This window comes from Phragmites australis, chromosome 10 (genome assembly GCF_958298935.1).
Source record: "Phragmites australis chromosome 10, lpPhrAust1.1, whole genome shotgun sequence".
NCBI lineage: Eukaryota > Viridiplantae > Streptophyta > Magnoliopsida > Poales > Poaceae > Phragmites > Phragmites australis.
Genome location: NC_084930.1, coordinates 31,074,856 through 31,093,935, shown reverse-complemented (window position 1 = coordinate 31,093,935; position 19,080 = coordinate 31,074,856). Strand labels below are relative to the sequence as shown.

The following is a 19,080-nucleotide window of genomic DNA, read 5'->3' as shown; positions in this document are numbered from 1 at the left end:
GTAAATTTTATAGGAATCTGTTCAGAAAAATCTTCATAGGATTTTATTTATATCATTTATCCTATAACTTAATGATTATACTGAAAAGAAAATAGAGAAAATAAATATGTAATAATATTATTACAGAGTAGAAGATCTCTATAGACCGGATACTATATAGAATTTGCTTGCCATGGTTAGCTTGCCACGTACGCCCGTCATCCGGCACGAGTGGGCCTGCCTGCTGACGCTGACTACTCTACGAGGCACGTCCACCTGTCACCTGCTGCCGGCTGCGCGCAGTGCGCCACTAGAGACTGATCAAATCACGCACGATGGCATCCGGTGGGGCCGGCCGTGCGTGCGCCAAGACTGGAGGCCGGCGGATAGAATCTCCGGTGTGATCGACGAAGGATTTGGCGTGGGCGCACGACGCGAGCGAGGCTACCACGGCAGCAGAGACCGTGGTCGAGTAGTACACTAGTACTAGTATGTGTTGCAATGATCGAATGGCAACGACTACGTTAGTTATGGGTTCGCATCGTGACCATGCGCCATTCACATGCTTACAACACAAGCAATACCCTTCACGACTACGTACCGTTCGTTACCCGAGGAGTTCACGGCCCCACGAACAAGAACAAAAATGTGCCTGGAGGGGAAAAAATTCCGGGCTGGCTGTGATACGGAAGGACTAGCTCGGACGCTACTACCATCCGCGTGGCGTGCATCACTGCATGCATGGTCGGTCGCATGGAAAATCTGCCTTTTGCACGGTGCTGACGCTCTGCAGAACGGATCGGAGCGCGTCATCGAGTCTCCGATGATTCGCCGTGCTCCCTGCCCTTGGGGTTCCCTTCTGCAAAGCAAAAAGGAAAAACGAAATAAAATCATGGGCGCCGGAGGAGCCAGAATTTGCTTGCGGGCTAGGCTTTGCATCCGCGGCCCAGTTTGCGATTGCGGCTAGAGGTGCGTCGGTGCGATTGCGGCCGGCAGCGAGGAGTTGGGCCGCGTACCGTCGTCGACGAGGCCCTGCCGGTGCCTGTCCATGACGACGAGGATGTACTTGAACGCCTCCGTGTCGCAGGGGATGGTGAGCCCCGCGCCGTGGTAGTCGAACCCGAACTCCTCCTCCGCCTTCTCCAGCAGCCGCCGGAACACCGGCATGCCCATGTACGCCGTCGGCACCACGAACCGCCGACGCTCCGCGCCCACGTACACCGCGCAGCACCCCCGCGGCACGTCGGCGGGTGCCTCGGGGGTCATCGGCGTCATCGGCGACGACCCCGGATTGTCCCCCTCCGCGTCCAGCGCCCGCCGATGCTCCTCCACCACGACCACCCGCGGCAGGCGCCGGTCCGCGCGATCCGTCGGCAGCAGCGGCTTCCCGTCGTTGTCATCGTCCGCGGAGGCCGACGTGGCGGTGTCATTGTCCTGACGATCCGTCGAGGCGTCGGGGCCGTCCGCGTCGTCGGCACCGAGTCTTCTTGCGGCGACAGTGCTGGAGGATTGCCAGCGGTGGAGCATCTGCCGGAACCAGACGAGCCGCAGGAGACCGGAGGCGTTCTCGCCATCTTCGCTGCTCTCGTCTCCCATCGACGACGGCTAGCTACCACCTACCAACACGCCTCGCATCGCAATGGTGCTTTCCGTTGGGTAGTGCAGACAAGCCAGTGTACGTCGTACACCATGCACATGCTGCATGCATGACCGAACTTGGCGACCTGAGGCGAAGATCTGCCCGTGTTTGGCGGTGGTTTTCTCTCCGTACGTGCGGCAAGGAGACGCCGACCACGTATGGTGCGCCGTGCCGTGCGCGCACTACTTCTCCTGAAGGTTTCCGCCGTTGGCCATATTCAGGGAACCCAGAGATGCCTGTATTTCTTCTTCATACTCTCACACTTGTTTAGTGCGCCGACAACGCCGGGCTCCTGCGTCCACTTTGCTGCTGCTGGTGGCAAGTTGGCGCAGCAACGTGGCCAGGCTTTCCATTTCCAGGTCAGAATGAGGTGATCAGCTAGCAGTAGCCAAACATGCATGCATGGCTTGCTAGTATAACCCAACCCAGGTTCTAGGTGCATCATATCTAATGAGTACACGTGACGGCTACTAGCTAACCCGATCGGCTCGTCTAGCTGTGCTTGCACTCACGCACACGTCACGCGTGCAAAGTTAATTCATACGTAAAGATTGGCACATTGGAGGCAACAATCGTACATAACAATCGATGATTACGGTTAAACCAGTCAAGCGAAAGCTTACGGATCCATCTCGAGAAAGCACTTTTCCCGTATAAGTGCGCCGGGATCCTTCACCAACGCATGCGCTTGTTTGAGTTGTTTCTATTAATGGGTTGCAGAATGTTCTGGGAACACTTGAATAAAAAAACGCCCCACTCCCACGTCCTCTGCAACACCTACATGAACCACGAATGGCAGGCAAACGGAGTACCTACCCTACACGGAACTCGAAACCGTACGTCACTGGACGTTTCGGTGCATTGCTTGTTGCGCTTAATTCGAAAGTAATTTTTATAGAATTTTATTTAAAATAAAATTCATAAGATTTTATTCATGTTATTCATTTTTGGATCTAATAATTAAATTGAAGATGAGAGAAAAATAAACACGTATTATCAAAAGGAGAAGATCTTTCATAAAACAGGATCTTATAAATTTGTTCCCACCTAATCAGTAGTCACCATATACGCCTTTTTGCCGGATAAGAAAACTTTTTATTGAGTGTAGGTAGGTGAAAGAAGGACGTCACTAATTAGCGTGCTAGAGTACGTCAGCATGCGAATCTCCCGATAGGCCTCTGCTTTCTTTTCTTTTTTTTAAATATCCCGTGTATTTTTGTTTTTAGAAAAAATTATATGAGAAAAGTTTTGCGAAAAAATTTTACACGAGAAAGGTTTTCTTAGAAGTTTCAAGAAAAAAATTACGGGGGTCTATGCTACTGTAGTCCACGTGTTGGCTGCGTACCATGCGTGGAAAAGTTTTTTCCACATGCGCCAGGAGGGCAACTCGCAGATCTCCCTCGACATCCCAAAATATTTTTTTTTGGAAAAATTTTTCTCTGCAACTTTTTTTTTGGAACGTTTTCTTAAACTTTTCTGATAAAAATGACCGAGTAAAGTTTTTTGAAAAAATTATCGAGAATTTTTTTTTAAGAAAAAATTATCGAGAAAAAGTTTTTTATGGTCACGATTTGAGCTGTTACACATGGTGTATAAGTTGGTCGCTTATAGATGCACGTGAATCAGAATTTTTGGTAAAGGAATGATATAGATAAGTATTAGTGAACTGAACGACCAAAATAAACCATACACACGTAAAGATACGCGGAGTTGTATCTCCGGAAACCATTCCTGGCTTGCCTCGCGGTCGGGGGCTGGCCTGCGCTTTTCAGCTCGTCGTTATCGCGGCGTGACGACCACGTAGATTACGCGCTTTTCTAAACGTCTCCTCTCGCCGTAAAGTTCAATGCATCTTGAACTCACACGCTCTCGGCAACTTGCAAGAGAAAGTGCTTCCATCCAGTTCCTACTTTCATACGAGTGTCTCCAACTAGTTAGGCAGGTGCCGGCCGATTTTACCGTGCATGCATGGTTTTTACTCAATATTTAAAACTAATCGGCTTTAAAAAATTTATAAGAAAAAATATATTAATTTCTATCCAAACATGTTTAGATTTATCTAATGTGTCTAATCTATTATTAAAAATATTTGCAATCTATAGTCAATCCTAATAAACTAATCTAAGAAGGTAAATAAATGTAGATTATAAGTATGTAAATAAGGAAACGTAAAGATGGTAGAGAAAGTAAACTCGACATAAGAGATTTTTATCCTGTGGTATCGATAGTATAAACGTCACTCATAATCCACGTTGAAACAATCACTTATGCTATAGCTCCCAGAAGGCACCGGTCACAGCCCTTGAGCCATCTAGAACCTGGGTCGCAATCATGTATTTAAACATAATTATGCTTCATAGGCGTTATGTTTAATTTTAAGCCATTTTGTTCTGGAGCACTAGAACACTTCGTTTTGGGTCGATAGGATGAGAGAAAGAAATTTGAGAGAGAAAGAATCAAACTTTGCATTAGAAATATCTTGTCTCTTCAGCAAACGAGACCCATATAAGTGGGCCAACCACCCCATGCATCTCTTAATGGGGCAGCAGCCTCACCCACTCCCTCCCTCTCCCTCACTCTCTCCCATGCTCCCTCTCCTCCCAACCGGCCAAGAGTAAGGAGTTCTTCCTCCCTCTCTAGCTCTCTCTCTTTTTCCTCAGATTCCTCCCTTAAGAAGCGAAACTAAGGTACGTATGTGGTACCAATACGATCCTTAGCTCCTAAGATTCCCATCAATCCAAGTTGTTGCGTATTTCCGAAGGATTCAAACTGATTTTGACGTCTTTTGGTGTTATTGGTTGAAGAACGAGGAGCACTGACATTTTCCTCTTCCTCGAGCTTTTCCATCGTTTCTTCATTCAACCGACGGTCATCGGCCTTAGCAAAGCAATTTGGGTAAGTCCCCTAGGATCCCATAGCTCGAATGCACGTTTTAGTTGGTTGAAATTCGAGTTTTGGAGCTTCGTTGCAAAGTGCCTCGAGTTCTTGATGATTTGGAGCAAAAGAGGGATTTGGATGAGTTTGAGCTAGGAAATCGAGTGGCTAGGTTGATGAGTGAGGTCTAGAACCCTAGAGCCAGTTCAAACATGCTTCTCTTTGGATTGGTGAAGCTCGTAAATCAAATCAATCAAGTTTTCCCCGTGAAAAATGCTATCTGGAACAACCCGGATGTTTCAAGTTCAGCCCGAAAGTTCCAGGTAAACCAAATTGGATTGTACTCGGAGACCTTGGTGATTTAGAGTGTAAATTGAGTCTATAACCCTTGGACTAGAGCATATAAATGTTTATGTATGGTAGATTTAACATGCGAGTTGAACCAATCGAGGAAAATCATCGCGAAGCTCAAGTCTGCCCAACCCGAAGGTTCCGGGTTAGAACTCGTAAGTTCTAGATACCTCGAGTTAGGTTTAACAGGTCTCCCTCGCTTGGAGCCTCACCCGAAAAATCCGACCATACGGAAGTTCCAGGTATAGCCCGGAAGTTCTGGGATAAACGGAGCAAAGCCAAACAGAGAGCCCTCACCTGAAAGCTAACCTGAACATTCCGGTCTTCTTGGATTTGACTACATACTTAATATATCCATGCACTTGAATCCGACCAGCTCTTTCACATGTTCGGAGACCAACTGCTGAAACAAAGCGTGGTCACTGATCGTGACCACTGGTCATGGTCATGGAGTACTGTTCACTGGTCAGAGTTACTGTTCATATAGTCAGAGGTACTGACTATCTAGCCAAGTACTGTTTACTGTGATTGTAGTACTGTTTACCATGGTCGGAACACTATTTATTATGGTCGTAGCACTGTTTATAGTAATCGGAGCACTGTTCATCAGTGGATGTACTGATTGCTGATCGTCCATTAAACCAGTCATTACTGTAATGACCACTATAAAGGCTAAATCTTGTCATCAACATGTTCTTTCGCATGTCTTATACTTTTAGCTTTTTATTATGATGCATCATCGTTGTTATGCATTTTGTAGCATACATCTTGCACCTCACTCAAGTTCATCACATTGTATACGTTCTTTCCTAGAGAATGAAGGACCAGAGTGTGACACGGGCGCAACCGAGGGTAGTTCGGAGTTCTGTGAGTGTTGCGCGGGCAGTATCAGGTAGGCACCAGAGCAGCAAAGCAAGCATCTAAGCATACTCAACCTACTACTTTGGATCAATAATGTTTAATTTGATACATTATGCTTTATGTATATCTGTATGATTAGTGAGTCTTATGTCGGGTTGTATGGATAGAACCTATGTTGATGCATTGCCTCTACCTTTTATTGTTGATGATCCTCACTCTTGTAACTCGGGTATGATATTATCGATGTCTAAATGCAAAGGTTAACCAAGATATTTAGAAATGCATAGATCATTGGTAGAAGTCGAGCGGTGGAATATTCCATCGTTCGCGAGCTATAGGGTTTACTTATTATTCATGATGATAATGACATTGGGTTGTATGAGATGTGAGGATGAGACAAGGTGTGGGCGGTGCTAGGGGTGGGTCGGGAGAGGAACTCGGATGTCATAGGCCATTTGCGTTAGCTAAGCACCGACCGTTGTTGCAGACTTTAGCACTTTTCATACTTACCACATATCGCATATGGGAATGATAAGTCGAATACCTCGTGTAGTTGTGATCCTTTGGCTTGAACGTCTCGGGTGTTGTCGGCGTAATAGACTTGTAAGTGATATCTAGTTTACTTTGGGAGTAGTTCTAGATCACCCTCACACCTAGAGGCACATGTTCCAATTGGTCGGAGCTTACTTGGGAAAGGTTGACATGAGTACCCATTGCGTGGACCTGTGTGGTCACGCAAACTGTATGGTCATCAATTCTTGTAGGTAAAGAAGTACCCCTGTAGGGTGTAAAAGCAATTCGAATTGCCGTGCTCTTAGTCATGAGAATTCTTCTGTCCATTTGTAGCAGTTGTAGAGTCACGGATGTGGAATGATGTGGATTGGTATGTTGGAATATAGATAAAGATGTTGAATGATGAATTATTATGGTTTCAGTTACATATATGTTTATATTGGTGATTATAGTTTAGAATGATGCGTGTGATTAAGTATAGATGCTTACATAATGGTGTCTAAATTTGCTTTTGCTTATGAATTTACTTAACCATGTGATCATTTCCTTGCTAGCATCCAAATGCATAATCATTGGAGTCGAGTTATTTATATGTACTTATTATGGATTAAGTCTTGCAAGTACATTCGTACCCACGTTGTTCTTTCGGGTGCTACTAGTGAGGAGGATCTAGTGTTTAGCTATTTCACATCCGCCGATGTTGGTGGCGGATATGAGTAGGCAAATACTCGGGTGACATTATTTTTGGAGTGGAGCCTAAGTGCATATGACTCCACCTATCTTTTGTTGTTCATAACTTTTATATTTCGTTACGTAGTTTCTTTTGTTGTCTAGTAGTTGATCTATTTTATTATCCTCCTAGCTCTCTTTTACTGCAAATTATTGTAAATTATTAATGCTTAAGTGCTTGCAATATAATGTTAATTATTTACTCTTTATTAAACTTTGTTGTGATGGTATATGTTGGAAAGATATGTGTTCCTATCTTGGGCATAAAACACATGTCAGGATTACTGGAATGGTATTCTAGTTAATCATTGTAGTCGTGATTATGCAAATGATCGATTTAATGATTAATTAGAATACTATTTGGATGGTTCCCCGCATTGAGCCACTAAGCCACCAATGCAAGCCTCACCACAAGCATCTCTTTCGATCACTTATCGCCATCTTTACTTCGGAGCTTAAGTCACAAAAGCAATGGTCTTTGCATCCCCGTACAAAAATCTTATCGTCACTCCACACTAAGTCGGAGGATGAACAAGCTTGAGCCGCCAAGGCTCAATGTGCCGACGAGTCATCAAGACTCCAAGGTATCGGCACACCATTTGATGTAATGTAGGATCACTCCTTGATTCTCTCTCTATACAACAACACCTAACAACAACTCTCTTTAACCCTATTAGCACTTATCACTCCCTAATCATATGCTTAATTATCGTAGATGATCATTTTAAGCACTTTAGTGGCTTCAATGTCTTCTCAAGTGTCTATGAGCTTCCCTGCACCCAGCACACTCAAATGACCGGATGAGGGGTATTTATAGCCTCAAACCTGCGAACTAGTCATTTTCCGACACACATGTTAGTTTCATTAACTATGTTATCATTAATCGTCAAAATCATATACATGCTCTAAATGGACCACGTTGGCTACAACTGATTTTGCGTCGTACTAGTGAGGAGGCTATTTCTATGGATAAATCCATGATATGTATATAATCCCTAATATACCATATATTATGAGACTCACGTGTGGGATCTGAAACTATATGTCTTTGAAACACTGATGTCATATAAGGAATACATAAAGTTTTTCAATGACAAATTATGGATGTTAGAGGTAAACTTGTATTGGTTTGAAAGAAGGTTCGGTACATGGGAATAGATAGAATTAGATTGATTTGGTCAATTTGGTATCGAGATACAGAAAGAATCCTGTGTAATCTCGTGTACTCGGATTGAGTCTGATTCCTTCCAGTGACCGAACTCTCCTCGCATGTAAACTCCCAGCTGCGTTTTGCCGGCTTATATAAACATGCAATGCAATCTCTACGGGGTTAAGAGGAAGGAAATTCTATGAGATTCGATCTAATAGAAAGATCCCCTCTTATACGTGTCACGTGTTTCCCTTCTTACTCTTAGTTGTACGTAACAGCCGTTAGATTAGAGAGAACGACATGAATCAAGATCTCATAGAGGTTTTTTAGTGAAGGATCTCGTAGAATTTCCTTCCGAGTTAAGACGCTTCCATCAATTCTTTCAATGGAATCTCCCTACTTCTACCTAACTGTGTTGTAAACATGGCAGAAGTAGCTGTCACGGTTCCTTTTACTCGTTAATTATTTGAAGCCAAACTAATCGGAAGCAGCAGTGAAGGATAAGAGTCCAATTTTATTACAGCAAACTTCAAATTGTACACATCGCTGCCAACAGCGTTTCAGATATAGTCATACAGAGCACCAGACTCCCAATTTGAGAAATGTCGGATCTTGCAAGCAACAATGTCTAAACTTGAAAACATCATCTACTTGTAAAAGAAATAAATTTTGGCGGTTCAGGATTAACTCAAAACAAAAAGTACCCTTACTTCGTCTGGACTGAACCATGAATATCTGTCCAATTTACCTGGATAAAAAAGGTGCAGATTTTACGTTCTTGAGATCAGCAGGACTCCATGCACGCTTCACCGTTCTTGTCGTACAGACAACAGAAATTGGAGACAGGATAATCAGAAGCAGCAGTAAAGGATAGAAGTCTAATCTCATTACAGAATGTTTGAATTCTTTATCTCGAAGCCATCAACACTATAAATCGAGAACCAACCCACGTCGCCCTCCACACAAATCAGCCAAAGCGCCATAGCTTCATAGTTCCAAACCACCAATTCCAACGTAGGAGATGGCATCGTTCAAGTTCTTCGCTCTCTTCCTCGCCTTCGCCATGGCCGCGGCGACGCTGCAGCCCTCGGGAGCGACGAGGGTCCAAGGATTCAAGCCTGCGGCCGCAAACCAAGAAGCAGAAGGAAGAGCCGAGCCATTGTCCAATGGCGCCCCAGCAGGCGGAGACGCGCAGCATCCATCGACACCGCCCGGCTTACCGGGCGCTCCGCCGATGCCCGGCCTCCTCGGCATAATCCTCCCGTTCTTGTTTCCGCCAATTGCCGGTCTCCCCGGCTTTTTGCCACAAATTCTCAGCCCCCCCAGCTTGTTTCCACCGATTCCCGGTCTCCCCAGCCTGTTCCCGCCACTGCCGGGCTCTCCACCTCGGCAAGGCGGCGTACAGGGAGGCAGCTCGTCGCCTCCACCGCCACAGCTGACGGAGTGCATGACGCCGCTGGTTGGCATGATGCCGTGCATGGACTACCTCACCAACATCACCGTGCTGACGCCCCCGGGCGAGTGCTGCGACGGCTTCAAGTCGATCGTCAGCGACGCGCCCATCTGCCTCTGCCACGGCATGAACGGCGACATGAACCAGTTCATGCCCAAGCCCATCGACCCCGTCCGCATGGCCATCCTCCCGCTCGCGTGCGGCACCATGCTGCCATTACAGACGCTCTTCATGTGCAACTGTAAGCTACAACTTCCTCATGTCCTGCATTACTTCCACAGATTTTATTCTTGATGAAAGGAGATTAATGAACTTGTTTTTATTGTTTATCTTGTTGACAGCACAATCAGTGCCGCCGCTCATGCCTCCTACCCCTGCAGAGCCGCCGGCGACGCCTGATGCACCTCCGGCGGTGTCGCCGTAGTATCAAGCGATGGATGGATTCGTCAAGATTAGATGTTGAATCACATAGTCCAAGTCGATGTTTTCTTAGGTTTAAGATGATTTTTTTGGAGAATCGGTTTAAGATGGTATTAAGGATAGTTTAAGAAGTCATATGTGAGTACAGAGTCGAGTGCTACTTATAAGTACAGCCATGTAATAATTCCATGGATGATGCAATAGTTGATGGAGTATATAATGCCAAACAAATGAAGGTTTGCCTTAATGTTTGTTACATCGGTTTGGATTGTATATCCTTCTGAGCTTTTTTTTTTCATGATGTTCTGTTTGTTCGTAGATGTATTTCACCTTAAGATTATTGTTTTCTATCTCGTCGAACCAGTAACGGTAATGCCATGCAGACTCGTTGCAAGCTTACTCTTAAAATTATTCAGTCATGCCGGCGATGCTACTCGTGCAGTTCAACCGTGCAATCATAGTGCAGCGTTTTCACAAGCCTTCAAAAATATTCCCGACTTCTCAACTTGATGGTAGCAAATTGTTCATCCAGGATCTTCAATAGATCAGATGGTCTTTCTCTCTCTCTCTCAAAAAAAAGGGGGACCTTAGCTGTCTGTTGACAGATTTTGTAGCACAAAATCTGTCAAATTTTGAAGCAATAACATCCTGACACGTTGCAAAAAATATAACTTTGACAACAAGCCCACCAGAAACAACCACCAGCCTGTCAAAAGCACATAACGGGTGAAACAATCAGTTTGCATTAGAATAATGAACTAGATTCACAAGAAATCGTAGAAAATCATACATGTACCTCATAAACAAACCTAATTAGTGAATTTCACATGAAAAAGAACATAGGCACTGCACTCAAAATTGTAAAAAATATTAAATAGATAATACTATAGTTCATAAAATTACATAAATAAAGATACACTAAACTTAACTGAAGTTAACTATAACCGATTTTAATTATGAGATCATGTACCCACAATAAAATGTATTTAGAGGCAAATCACTATTACCGAGTAGCAGATGCAAAGAGGACAAAATGATGAAGCACATACACTAAAAAAAGGAGCTCCAGCTATAATATATAACTAGTGTAAAAAGTTTACATTTAAAACTATATAGTAGCAACTTAAACCCCTTGAAATTCAAAATATGCTCCACCATTTTTGTGTAACAAGTATGATAAAATCTGCCTTTGAACCTATAACAATACATCTCAGCATAGACAAGATTATCTCACTCTCGTCTGAAATGCAGCACCTGCATTAACGAAAACATTGTATGTGTTAAACTGAATTTTATTCACATATTCACATGACACATATAGATAAATTTGTGACTAACATTGGTTCAGAATTAATAAAGAAAGGAAAAAAAGAAAGAGACATATACACACAGAATAAATCAAACTTTGTCTATAATTATATATGAGCTATATATAGAGAAACAGAGATAAAAAAGGAGAGATATAATGAGATATGGAGAAATATGTATAGAACGAGAAACAAAGAGAGACTGAGAGATAAATATAAAGAGAAAGAAAGAGCTAGAGAAATAGAGAGAGATAAAAGGAAGGACATATAGAGAGATACACGTGGAGAGATAAAGGGGATAAATAAAAATATAGAGACAGAAAGGTACAAACATAGAGATAATTAAACAAAAATCTAGCTAGAGAAATATAAAGAGATAGAGAAAAAAACAAATAGATATATACAGAAAAAACAAAGAGGAATAGAGAGAGATAGAGAGGCAAGTGTCCGACAGCTTGGCGTGCGTCGAGGAAGCCAAGGAGCGGGTCCAGGAGATTCAGGGCGCCTACTTTAGAAACAAATTTTATAGTACTTTATTCAAAAAGATCATTGTGAGATCTCATACATGTTATTCATCCTATCATTCAATAGCTAGACTAAAGAGGAGAGAGAAGAAGTGAACACATATCATCATAAAAGAATAAGTCTTTCGTAGAACAGAATCATATAAAATTTACTTCCACCTACTCCCATAATAAATCATTCTCAATAACTCTAATACATCTCTACTGCTTCACAAGTGCACATGCATGTGTTATCTGTTGGCAATTAGCTACCTAGCTAGCGCTCATATCCCGGGCAAACAAACCCTCATGTCCTCTGCGCCGTACGTGCATGGAGCCTCGTGCTCCCGCGCGTCGTCGTCGCTGCTGTTCTTGCAGGGCTCTCCGACTCTAACAAGCGGTTCCTGTACGACGTCAGCGTCTACGACTGCGAGGACGACGAGGACGACGCAATTAACCGACCAATCCCTCTCGATTAATCTCTTGAGGGGTCCGTGAGGAAAATTCGATTATTGACGGGGTGGCGTTTGTGATTGATTCTTGCGCTGCAGCTATCGGGGATGGACGACTTCCTCGGAGAGATGGCCGAGGCCGACATGATGAGCCAGGCCAGGCCACGCCAACGGTAAGGCTACAGAGTGTTCTTCTACTCCTATCGCCACTGCAACGATCGAGGCCGTGCGTCGCGCCTCGCGATCCGTGCGCTGAACGAATCTACCTGCGCATGCAGGAGAGCTTCGAGGAGCTGCAGCGCTGTTCGTGGACATGTTCCAGGACGACATAGAGGTCGAGTTTTTCAGCGGGCCTCTTCCGGGTCACAGGGCCCAGGCCCAGGACAAAAGCCCACTCAGCACCTCCTGCCGCCGCCGTCGTGGCCTCCTCCTGCAAGAAGCAACGCGCAAGCACAGCCTTCATGTAAAGGCGTCAACAAGCGGGATCGGTCGACGATGGCCTCTAGGAAGCTGCCATGGCCCGGTCATGTGGGCTCAGGGCCGGGCCTGGGCTTCGCCGGGTTTTTCGTCAAGGTAGATTCCCTGAATTTGCACATACCTTTCTGAAATATTTCTATGATACATCAATATTCACTTTCTGTCCAATAGACATGTGGATTGGGTGGTTTGTGTAAAAATGAGAATATTGCAAATCCAAGATGCACCTTTTTAGCCGTCCACATCCTTGCGAAACAATGAGCTTCGATGGTTATTCTTTCGGCAAGAATGCCCTAGGATGAAAGGAACATGTTGCGCTTTACACGGCCTCACCTGAACTTGCGTGTGTTCTGGTCGTGAATACTTAGCTTTCAGGCAGGCAATGGAAAAAAGGGTTCGGCTCCTGGATAAGTCTTTTCCTCTTTGTACAGGAAGCTTTCTTAGTAGTATTACTTGGACATTCATATTCAAATTTCGGACACATGAATCCAAGTCAGATTCCGATATCCATTTGTGTAAGTAACATTGTTTCTTAGTCGAACATGCTTCGTTTGCTTCCTGAATAAAGGTTTTCAGGATAAAGGTTTTGTCGTTCTGAACCATTCTGCACATATTTTTGCCTGTTGAGCTGCACAGTGACACCTCAGTCTTCAAGCCTGTGAACTTCTTTGATCTTTCAATAGCAGTAGCTGATATATCATGTGATGCAGAGGCTGGGGCGATCTTTATTATTTCATCTAAAAAATCTCGGCTCAGGCAACAGATTGCGAAATCAGTTGATCAAGACTTGGGATTCACATCCTCTGACATATCACCGGTGAACAGTAACGGTGATATTAATCCTATTAACCGTTAGATCTGAAACAGACGTATATGATTATCTACTATAGTAAATAATATAATAATACGATCTATTCAGCTATTCACACTCAAATCACTGTTCATTTTGGTGCGAGTCCGAAGACTTGATAGTCTTTAGCCACGAACGATTAGTCGTCTCCGTGGACTGTCCTCGCCTCGACAATTTCGGACAAAGCACACGTTCCTCCTGTGCGCGTGTTTGAGCTCTCTGGTTAACTGGTGCCGTGTTCTACGTGCAGGTGAGCGAGTCGAAGCAGAGGCGTGCGCCATGGACGAACAAGCCAGAGACGAACAAGCGAGGTACGGGACAGCACAAGTGCATTCTGGTGTCAAGAGATGTAGTAGCAGCTACGATGGACTTGGTACTCTTCGAACAGGATGCTCGAGTTGAACATGGTTCACCATAGCATTTCAAACACCAAGTAGACCGGACTGGAATCCCACGGTAACCATTGAACAAAACTAACACCAATCAAAAGGTATATGGAAGGGTCCTTGGTATGAGAATGACTTAACACCATCGAACAAAATTAACACCACTCAGCGAATAATAAGGGAACCATATGTCGAACAATTCATTGACAATACTAGTATAAGCTAGCAAAACTATGTCTCAAGAGGGCTGACGAGACGTGAGACAGCAAGCCAGAGTTTAATAGGAGCAGTTTATCATCGTCGAGCAAGTCACCCTTTCCCCAATTGCCCGCACTAACATTGCACCAGCCCTGTATTTTTCTGCAACAGCGGGCACAGGGAAAACTCAATATCAGCATACAGCAGCAGCATAGGAAAACAATGCATAGGATGAGTTATATGAACATAAACAAAATTCAGTTGCAAATTGACCCACCAGGACCAGTGATGCGAAGCAGCTGTGTTGATTCACTTATCGCCTGCTTGTCTTCCCAATGGAGCGTTTCCCAGAGAACAGGTGCTTTGGTTTCAAAGTGGGAATAACACGGTCAGCCTCTCCACGGCGAGCGTCCTTGTTCCTCTTCTTTGTAGAGTCCTTTGCTTTCTTGATTGCCTTCTTCTTCTGCTCCGAGTCTCTGAATCCTTCTCCTGGTGTGACCTCCTCAGGTGCTCGTGATTTCGACCTAGATCTTGACCTTGCACGCAGTTTCTTATTGGATTGCTGGCCATCTATCTCCATACTGTCACCGTCACCAGCAGCTCTGCTCAGTGACCTCTCACGCTTGCGACCTCTTGACCGGCTGCGAGCCCTATCCATGGCTGCACTAGGATCTACACCCATAGAGGAAAGCTGCCGCCCCATTCTATCAGTTGTGAATTTCCTATCTTTGTCAAACTTCCTAGGAACAATAGGACGGCTTTCCGCAGTTCTCTTCTTCATTCTATGCTCTTGGATGAGTAATGACTTCTTCTTCCTGATCTGAGCCAAAATCTCCTTCTGTTCCTCAGTTAATTCATGGCCATCAATCTGGAAAGCATCTTGTGCAGCTTGCTCTTCAAGACGAAGCCCCTCCTCTCTTTCCAACTCTTCACACCTTTCCAGGATATCCGGATCCAGAAAATCGGCAACATTATGCCCATCCAATATCTCAGGAAGAATATCATCCTTCCATTCAGCATTGGCCAACATATAATGCTTCTTGAGACTTGCAGAATAGACCCCAGCACCTCCATTCTCCATCTCAAGGTCTTTCTCAAGTTTCTTCTTTTCCTTCGCAGCAGCATTTGCCCGAGCTTCTAGAACAGAAGGAGGAATGCAAACAGGCCTCTCCTTGTTGTCACGAGGCTTTGGCACAGCAACATGAAACCTATTCAAACAGTCAACCATCTTCTTTGATTTCATCTTTATATCCACCCTCTGTTCAAGAAGCCTCTCGCATGCAGCATTTTTAACAGCCATCACACCATCATCTGTCAAAGTGCTCATAGTCAACAAAACACCTTCTTCATTGGGATCTCCAGCTTGAGCTATAGTCTTCATAGCCTCTGCCTTCATCTCCATTACTAGCTTCATGTCCGCCTCAGAAAGCCCTTCAAGAGGCTGCAAGTCAGTCTTGTTGCACACAATGACCAGAGGCTTATTCATGAACAGAGACTTTATACTGTGGAAGAGTGCAGCTTGCTGAGCGATGGAGTACCCACAAGATCCAGAAATGTCCAGAAAGAACAGCACCGCAGCCCTCAAGTGTGCCAGAGCAGTGATGCTGCACATTTCTATGATGTTTCTATCCTCAAAAGGCCGATCAAGAATCCCTGGAGTGTCAATCACTTGGTAGCGCAGGTACTTGTAATCTGTATGACCAACAAACAGGGATTTTGTTGTAAAAGCATAAGGCTGGACGTCCACATCTGCCCTTGTAATCTTATTCATGAAAGAGCTCTTCCCTACATTTGGATAGCCACAAATCAGAACAGTACGGGTGTTCGGGTCTATGGATGGAAGCCTGGCCATGTGCTGCCTGATCTGCTCCAAGTATGCCAAACTAGGACTGATCCTCTTTACAACAGTACACATGCGACCTAGTGCAGCTACCTTCAGACACTTGCAACGGTACAGGGAGTCTCCATACTTGAGCAGCCTCAAGTAGTCCTTGGATATCTTTGCAATGATGTTCCTAGCTGTGTTGATCTGGCCCAAGGCAAGTTTGTAGTGATCCTTGTTATAAAGCACATGGAGGAGATCACCATAGAAAGGGTGGATGTCATCCAGTCGAGGGAACTCATCAATGATGGTGGACAGCTTTTCATAAAAGTTCTGTTGGGAATACCTAACCTTGCGCATATAGAACTGGCGAATACGGGAGATAGCATAACCCTTGTGGACAACAGTAGGTGTCTGCCTCTGAGTGCGGGACAATATTATGTCAATGAAGTCCTTCCCAGGTGGGACAACAGTGATCTTCTTGAAATTGTATTGCACCATCTTGTTGATACAAAGCCCTCAGCCTACCTATTCCTGTAATATGGAACAAGAATGAATGTGAATCGTACACAGCATAATAACAAGGAATAATATAAGTTCCTAGTATAACATGAACGAGAAACAATCTAACAACCATTCGCTTGAAATGGTAATCACAAAGCATCAATCTGCACTTTCATAAGACAGTATTGATTAACTTGACCATATGAAATCAGATCAAAGGGAAACAAACCAGTTTACAATAAAACTGGAACATGCTTTCAGCACAAAGTCACAACTACAGTTCTAGAACGCTCCCTGTCAATGAATCGATATAAACTAGTACTTCAGCACTTTCCCATGACGCCCAGCAAAAATACATTCAGAAAGCAAAAGCGAACCTAGGCATCAGCAGCAGCCTCTCACAGGCAAGTACAAATCCTATTTCATGAACCTATTGAAAGCATTCGAGAACGCTTTCAACACGTAAGCTTGATTTTTCCTTTAAGGTTAACACAAGAAAAGCAAGATGAGAGTAAGATATTATAAGCATCCTTTGCATCGTTAAGAATACGACAATCTTGATTGGCGGTATAAAATCTACACAGAAACAGCATCACAACAGCAATAGAAGCACAATTGCATGCCTACACCAATTCTCACTGTTAATGCTCACATTTCACACCTAAGCAGCAGGTGATCGGTCGCTAAAAAATTCAAGGATCGAATACCTCGTGCGCAAACCAAGAAACCTTAAGCAGGCGGTTCGCTATGGATCACGCGAAATAGGGGATAATCATCATAAAGCAGGAAAAGCACCGTCTTTCTCGACAAAATTCTGGCCAGCTTCGATCGAGACCACCATAGACAGCCACGCGCACAAGCGGAGAGCAAAGGAAAACAGATTCTACTGCTACTCACCTCGCGAGGCTGCCGGAGGATGAGTGCTCGCCGAGGCAGCGGTGTCTACAGCCGGAGAGGGCGAATCCTCGCCGGGAGGGTGGTGGTGAACTGGTGACTGGTGAAGGCGGCGCAGGCGTCCCCCTCTGGCGGCGGACGGGGAGAAGGGTTAGGGTGTGGTTTCTCCGAGGTTCTTATAGCCTAGGCGGTGACGGGCTGGGCTTCCTTGGGCCCATTTAGATATTTCCATTTCCAGAATCAGCCCACTGCTTGAGGCGGCGGTGGTGCGTACGTCTCCCGACTCGTTTTTTAATAATATTATTTTATTAAAAAAATGTAAAAATATAATTAAATATTAAAAATTAAAGATATAGATGTCAGTAATCGGAGGTATTCTATTAGACACTCCGGGTCGTGTGTCATGTCTCACTAATAGGATATATTGGTGTCGGAGAGTGAACTCCTGTCGCAGGGATCCCGAGAGACCCCTCTTTAGAGATTCGGCCGGGGGATGATCCTAGAAAAGCTTGTACGGGAAAAAAGCGGGAGCGGAAGTAAATGCGCTGGCTTGCGGGTACACCGGGTTTTTGAACAGGTTCGGGCCGCGCGGGGGCGTAACACCCTACTCCTGTATGAGTGTTATATCTATCCTTGAAGGGGATCCTTCAAGGATATATCTGGTTCTCCAAGGAGAGCTGTTTACAAAGAGCTGGAGGCTCTTATGTTCTAGCTAGCTGGTCTCTTGATCGTCTTGCGATCGGGGGCTGTTGTTTTCTTGTTCTTCGACTGACTCTCTTCTTCTTTTTTCTCCTCCTCTTTTCGGTGTCCTCCATCCTTTCCTTTTATAGATGCGCCGACCTCGACATATCCTGAATGGGAAAGAGGGGACGCGAATGCCCAGGTGCCACGGAGAAAGGCGTAATCATTTCATTTTGGCGAAGTGACAGGGGCGGTGGAGGAAGGCGGCGTGCATTCGACCACCAGCCGCTGCGGAAGCTTCGGGGTGCTCTGAAAAGGGCCCACCGGACAGCCTCAGAGGTGCCCGGTGCGCCCACCCTGTCTTGTTCTCCTGCCAGGGCAGGGTGGCAGGCCGAGCGCTTCGATTCTGGCGACGTTATCCCGAGGCGCGCAGGCGAAAACGGGACGGGACCCGTGCATTTAATGGACCCACGCCCCCCTGCCATTGCATGGCAGGGTCTGACACTGGGGCGTGGGCAGCCGAGAATGTCAGGATGTCAGAATGTCAGGCCACGCGCGCCTATTAAATGCGGCATCGGGCCCTTGACTGGATGACACCCTGACGACGGGGCCCTTCGAGTCTTTGAACGAGCTTGCGCGAACCTTCGGGGGACCGAGTCCTCGGGGGCTGCCACGTGCAGCCCCGAGCACTCTCTCCCGAGCACTTCAGCGGGACCTTCGGGGCACCGAGTCCTCGGGGGCTGCCACGTGCAGCCCCGAGCACTCTCTCCCGAGCACTTCAGCGGGACCTTCGGGGCACCGAGTCCTCGGGGGCTGCCACGTGCAGCCCCGAGCACTCTCTCCCGAGCACTTCAGCGGGACCTTCGGGGCACCGAGTCCTCGGGGGCTGCCACGTGCAGCCCCGAGCACTCTCTCCCGAGCACTTCAGCGGGACCTTCGGGGCACCGAGTCCTCGGGGGCTGCCACGTGCAGCCCCGAGCACTCTCTCCCGAGCACTTCAGCGGGACCTTCGGGGCACCGAGTCCTCGGGGGCTGCC

The 19,080-nt window shown here is 45.7% G+C and overlaps 3 protein-coding genes across 3 annotated transcripts; 1 reads left to right on the top strand and 2 right to left on the bottom strand.

The window, feature by feature from the left end:
- Positions 1-942: 942 nt before the first annotated feature.
- Positions 943-1,575, bottom strand: LOC133930237 (uncharacterized). The gene has a single exon (XM_062376894.1). The coding sequence runs from the start codon at positions 1,573-1,575 to the stop codon at positions 943-945; it is 633 nt and encodes a 210-aa protein (XP_062232878.1).
- A 7,542-nt stretch (positions 1,576-9,117) lies between these two features.
- Positions 9,118-9,973, top strand: LOC133930236 (uncharacterized). Its single transcript, XM_062376893.1, has 2 exons — positions 9,118-9,790; positions 9,891-9,973. The coding sequence occupies exons 1-2, from the start codon at positions 9,118-9,120 to the stop codon at positions 9,971-9,973; spliced, it is 756 nt and encodes a 251-aa protein (XP_062232877.1).
- Positions 9,974-14,015: 4,042 nt separating this feature from the next.
- Positions 14,016-17,523, bottom strand: LOC133930701 (nucleolar GTP-binding protein 1-like). The gene is made up of 3 exons (XM_062377414.1): positions 17,366-17,523; positions 14,420-16,498; positions 14,016-14,304 (listed from the first exon to the last, which is right to left on the bottom strand). Exon 2 carries the CDS (start codon positions 16,463-16,465, stop codon positions 14,456-14,458), a length of 2,010 nt encoding a protein of 669 aa, XP_062233398.1. The 5' UTR covers positions 16,466-16,498; positions 17,366-17,523; the 3' UTR covers positions 14,016-14,304; positions 14,420-14,455.
- Positions 17,524-19,080: the final 1,557 nt, after the last annotated feature.

Coding starts and splice junctions, on each gene's coding strand:
- LOC133930237 (XM_062376894.1), bottom strand. CDS start 1,575: ATGGGAGACGAGAGCAGCGAAGATGGCGAGAACGCCTCCGGTCTCCTG.
- LOC133930236 (XM_062376893.1), top strand. CDS start 9,118: ATGGCATCGTTCAAGTTCTTCGCTCTCTTCCTCGCCTTCGCCATGGCC. Junction 9,791..9,890: donor GACGCTCTTCATGTGCAACT/GTAAGCTACAAC, acceptor TCTTGTTGACAG/CACAATCAGTGCCGCCGCTC.
- LOC133930701 (XM_062377414.1), bottom strand. CDS start 16,465: ATGGTGCAATACAATTTCAAGAAGATCACTGTTGTCCCACCTGGGAAG.